Below are 5,249 nucleotides of genomic sequence, written 5' to 3'. Positions count from 1 at the left end.
TCCTCCAGGATTGGTGAGTGGGCACCTGCCTTCCCTTCCCACTCCACTTTGGTGCTGGGGGAGCAGCATCCTTCCCTGGCCTGTCTCTCTCCCTGCCCTGTTTCCACTCAGTCAGCTATCCCATCCATCAGACTGCCTGGTCCCCATGTTCCCTTCTTAAGCTCAGCTGCTCAGTGGGATTACAGGGAAGGAGGCAGGAGAGCTCCGGGCTGGCCAGGGAAGTAGTCTTCAGGTGCCTTCTCCTGCAGGGTTTGTCTCTTTCCCTGCATGGACATCTATTCCACTGGTTCTATTTCTCTGTTAGAACTCTGACTAATACAGAGTTTGGTACCCAGAGTGGTTATAGAGGAACAGAATCTTTGGATGAGTTTCCTGAATTGGCTTCTGGGTTTTCCAGAATTGGCTCTCTAATACAAGTAGTTAGAAAGATACTAATGACTCTGTGGTCAATGGTAAAGAGGACACAGGCAGTCCAGGGCATGAGGTAGCAGTAGAGATACACAAAACATCATCACTGGATGCTACTAACCAAATTTTTATAAAAGGCAAGGTTCTGATGACCATATATTTGATATCTTATGACATTTTAGTCAGACTAAAAGGTATAATAAGACTGGCTGGTTGCTCCTGGCTGCACTGGAGAAAGTGCGGAAAGAAACGGATGAGACGGGGGATTCGAATTGCAGCTCAAACTACAGGTGGAAGATCAGAAAGCTTCTTCGCCTATTTCCTCTCATTTGTTAGGTCTGGTGGGTTTTTATCTTGCTCCTTCATCTGCTGTGTGTTTTTCTGTCTTCTCATTTTGCTTAACTTACTGTGTTTGGGGTCTCCTTTTTGCAGGCTGCACGTTCGTAGTTCCTGTTGTTTTTGGTGTCTGTGCCCAGTGGCTAAGGTTGGTTCAGTGGGTTTTGTAGGCTTCCTGGTGGAGGGGACTAGTGCCTGTGTTCTGGTGGATGGGGCTGGATCTTGTCTTTCTGATGGGCGGGTCCATGTCTGGTGGGGTGTTTTGGGGTGTCTGTGGCCTTATGATTTTAGGCAGCCTCTCTGCTAATGGATGGGGCTGTGTTCCTGTCTTGCTAGTTGTTTGGCATAGGGTGTCCAGCACTGTAGCTTGCTGGTCGTTGAGTGAAGCTGGGTCTTGGTGTTGAGATGGAGATCTCTGGGAGATTTTTGCTGTTTGATATTACGTGGAGCTGGCATACAGAGTGAAGTAAGTCAGAAAGAGAAAAACAAATACCGTATGCTAACCCATATATATGGAATCTAAGGGGGAAAAAAAAGGTCATGAAGAACCTAGGGGTAAGACGGGAATAAAGACACAGACCTACTAGAGAATGGACTTGTGGTTATGGGGAGGGGGAAGGGTAAGCAGTGACAAAGTGAGAGAGTGGCATGGACATATATACACTACCAAATGTAAAATAGCTAGCTAGTGGGAAGCAACCACATAGCACAGGGAGATCAGCTCGGTGGTTTGTGACCACTTAGAGGGGTGGGATAGGGAGGGTGGGAGGGAGGGAGTCGCAAGAGGGAAGAGGTATGGAACCATATGTATATGTATAACTGATTCACTTTGTTATAAAGCAGAAACTAACACACCATTGTAAGGCAATTATACTCCAATAAAGATGTTAAAAAAAAAAAAAAAAAAAAAGGAAAGCTGCTTTGTCTGACCTGAAAGAAACCTTTGTTTCCTGTAGGCAAAGACCTCAGCTAGGGCTGAGATTTGTGAAAACGAAACCCAGGATCTCATCCTGTCATTGTCTGAATTATGATGCAAATTGATTTCCCAATCTTCTGCCAAAGTGTGAGCATTTATTGGGAAGTAATGGGAACCAGAAATTGGAATGGAGACATATGGGAAGATCCCAGTGAAGCCGGAGACATCAAACCCCTAAATTCAGCTCAGTCTTCTTTGCCAATTGCTGAATGTATGTTTTCCAATTATGCATTCCAGAACCAGAAAACTAACCTTAGAGTAGGTTTGGGTATATAGCACCTGCTAGGTGGCAATAACTTTCATGTCTGAGGTAAGGTTATCCAGGAGGTTGTATATGTTATAAATCAATGCCCAGTATATGGTGCTGTTTCTTTTTTTATTGACTTACAGTTGATTTGCAATATTGTGTTAGTTTCAGATGTACAGCAAAGTGATTCAGGTATATGCCTATATATAATCTTTTTCAGATTCTTTTCCATTATAGGTTACTACAAGATACTGAACATAGTTCCCTGTGCTATACAGTAAATCCTTGTTGTTTACCAGTTTTATATATAGTAGTGTGTATCTGTTAATCCCATGCTCCTGATTTATTCCACCCCCGCCTTCTCCTTGGTAACCATAAATTTGTTTCTATGTCTGTGAGTCTGTTTCTGTTTTGTAAATAACTTCATTTGTATTATATTTTTAGATTCCACATATAAGTGATGTCATATAATGTTTACTTTCTCTGTCTGACTTACTTCACTTAGCATGATAATCTCTAGGTCCATCCATGTTGCTGCAAATGGCATTCTTTTTTATGGCTGAGTAGTATTCCATTGTATATATACCACATCTCTATCCATTCATCTGTTGATGGACATAGGTTGCTTCCATGTCTTGGCTATTGTAAACAGTGCTGCTATAAACATGGTGCTGTTTCTTCCACTGCCAAGATTCACACGTCCAGGAATCAAGGGGTGGCAGTATGAGTGGCACCACTCATTATTATTATAACGCCAAGTGATCCTATTAGCAAAATGTTTGCTTCTTGTCCCTGCAACTTTATGCTCTGTTCGCCTAGAGCTCCCTTAGTCCCAAAGGGAGGCAGGCTTCCGCCCGGAAACACAACAATGATGACACTGAACTGAAAGTGAAGGCTGCCACCTGGCCACTTTTGCCTCCTTGTACCTCCTCATCTTACAGAAACTCAAAGGCAGTTTCTGTACTGGAATAATCCTGAATACTGAAGTGAAATTGGTAGGTTCCTTACCAATGAAGGTCAGGAGGAATGTGTCCAGAATAGAGGAGATACTTTGGGTGACTCTTAGAACTACCATGCCCAGTTGTTAAAATAAACGGAAAAATGCCACAGTGCAGTTCAGGCAGGCTAGTAATGGCCCAGATCCTTCAAGAATGAAGTTTTGAATCATCTCACCAGGCAAAGAACCATGTCCAGATGAGGTGCTTTCTGAGGGCAAAGAGAACTAGAGTGGGTGATGGGAGAAGGTAGTTATCATAGCTAGTTATGACCATGTGATCAGTTGCAGAAACAAGGACAGTAATTATTGTGAGTATTTCTTCCTTATTTTGTTATGAATATGACTGTGTGTGCATGTTTGTGTGTATCAGATTTTTTCTTCCTGCTCTCATTCCCTTCACATATAACATAAGGTATATTAATAATAGTTAACTTAACCTCACAGCATTAAAATTCCAGGATATCAGGGAGAAGAGTGACCACCATCCAATGACTTTCTGTTGTCTTGAGGCGCAAGGGTTAGAGTCTTTCAATTATACGTCAGATACTTGGCAGAGTATGACTTTATAAAGTCTTTATTTGCAGATTAAGTATCGTTTAAGGGGGATCTGTAGGGATGCCAAGTTGAAGGGGTGGACCGTAATGTTTAGTTCTTTGTGTAAACTTGGATAAGCTGTGGATGCAGTTAATCAATTAAACCGAAGTCTAGCTGTTGCTCTGAAGATTTTGTAGGTATGGTTAACATCTACAATCCACTGAATTTAAGAAAAGATTTCCTTGATAATCTGGGAGGGCCTAATCCACTCACTGAAAAGCATTGCAAAGTTCTAGAAGCTGGGAACACAAGAAAAGAGATTCTCCCTTAGAGCTTCTGCAACACCTTTGTTGTGGCCCAGTTAAATCAATTTCAGATTTGTGATCTCCTAAACTGTAAGAGTAAAATTTTGTGTTGTTGTACATCACTAAATTCCTGGTAATTTTTGTAGTGGGAAGAGGAAACTAATACAGAACAGACAAGCAGACAGAAAGGAAAAAAGGCAGGGAGAGGGCAGACAGGCTGGAGTAGGGCAGGTGATGAGGAGCTTGGCAGACAGAGATACAGGTGGGTAGGAGAAAGGTAACAGAAAAAGAAGTAGGAAGCCTGAGAAAGGGTGAGAGAGTCTGATGGGCAGGAGGCAGGAGATGAGGTAGGCTGGCAGGTGGGCAGATAGAAGCAGGAAGTGGGCACAGAGGCAAGGACGGGAGAGAGTGACAGCGAGGCAGGATGGCAGGCAGGGGCCCTCAGAGCTTGTCCTTGTCTCCAGCAATCATTACAAGAGCTTCCTGAGCTGCAAGTGGATCCCATTCTTGAGCTTCAGCACAACTCTTGGAATGGGAACAGGGACCCTGGAGGGATCCGGTGCCAGCTCAAAAAGAAGCAAGGTCAGGGCCACGGCCACCTTCATCTCATTCATGGCAAACTGCTTCCCGATGCAGTTCCTGGGTCAGGGAGGGAAAAGGAAGTGAGCAGAGGCTTCTAACCCCTGTCAGGCACAGGGCATTCAGGGCTCTCCTCCACGTGGCCCAGCCCCAATCCCTTCCTTACGGGTCACACTGAACGTGCTGCCCAAGCCTCGGTCCACCCTCTCCCCCTGACCTTCACAAAGGCCACCTCTCTCCGGGACTAGCTCCTAACTCCTACTTCTGCTCTCAGCAGTCGCAAGTCCTGTTGGGGAGCGTCGGTGCTCTAAGCCACAGGGTCAAGTCACGTGAATCAGTAAATGTAAATTAGTACTTTGTTCACTCGTCCACAGGCAGCTTCTGGTTTCAGGCCAGGCCAGGGCACTGTAGGGGCGTGTGGGCAACTCTCGGGCCCTCACCACCCATGGCAGACACGCAGGGGCCCCAGTCCCCAGACAGGACAGGACAGAGTTGTGTCAGGAAGTCAGGATGGCAACCGGGAGGCTTCTTGGAGGGGCCACGGGTTAGCGCCCCTCGACCTACTGGACCACTTGCCTCCCAGTTAATGCTCCGGCCTCCTGTCTCCTCGCAGCCCCTCAGTCAACCCCCCCCTGGAGCCTTCCCATTCTACTCCAGCAAGGCCCCTCCTCCCATCCCGTGGGCTCCTCACTGGCCTTTTCAGTCTCCTTGCCTCCCCTCCCTCTACTGCAGCCACGGCGGCTCGGGGCCTGCTGCGCCCTCCATCACAGGGAGGACACGTCGCGCGGCCTCAGCTCGCGTCACAGCGCTCTCTGGGCTGCTCCTCACTCACCTTGCACCTGTCCAGCCCCTCTTCCTCGCTCCGCT

The 5,249-nt window shown here is 46.4% G+C and overlaps 1 protein-coding gene across 1 annotated transcript in view; it reads right to left on the bottom strand.

Annotated features, from left to right (window-relative positions):
• Nucleotides 1-4,273: 4,273 nt before the first annotated feature.
• LOC112400409 (cytochrome P450 4A11-like) overlaps nucleotides 4,274-5,249 on the bottom strand; it is a gene marked incomplete at its 5' end in the record, with an annotated part of 13,007 nt that continues 12,031 nt past the window's right edge. Inside the window, 1 exon segment of the mRNA XM_024746137.1 lies at nucleotides 4,274-4,442. Within this exon segment, the coding sequence (XP_024601905.1) occupies nucleotides 4,274-4,442 (169 nt within the window).

This window comes from Neophocaena asiaeorientalis, unplaced genomic scaffold (assembly GCF_003031525.2).
Source record: "Neophocaena asiaeorientalis asiaeorientalis breed wild unplaced genomic scaffold, Neophocaena_asiaeorientalis_V1.1 scaffold51, whole genome shotgun sequence".
In the NCBI taxonomy this organism is placed as follows: domain Eukaryota; kingdom Metazoa; phylum Chordata; class Mammalia; order Artiodactyla; family Phocoenidae; genus Neophocaena; species Neophocaena asiaeorientalis.
The sequence above is the reverse complement of the archived record's forward strand: the minus strand, read 5'-3'. Positions and strand labels throughout refer to the sequence as shown.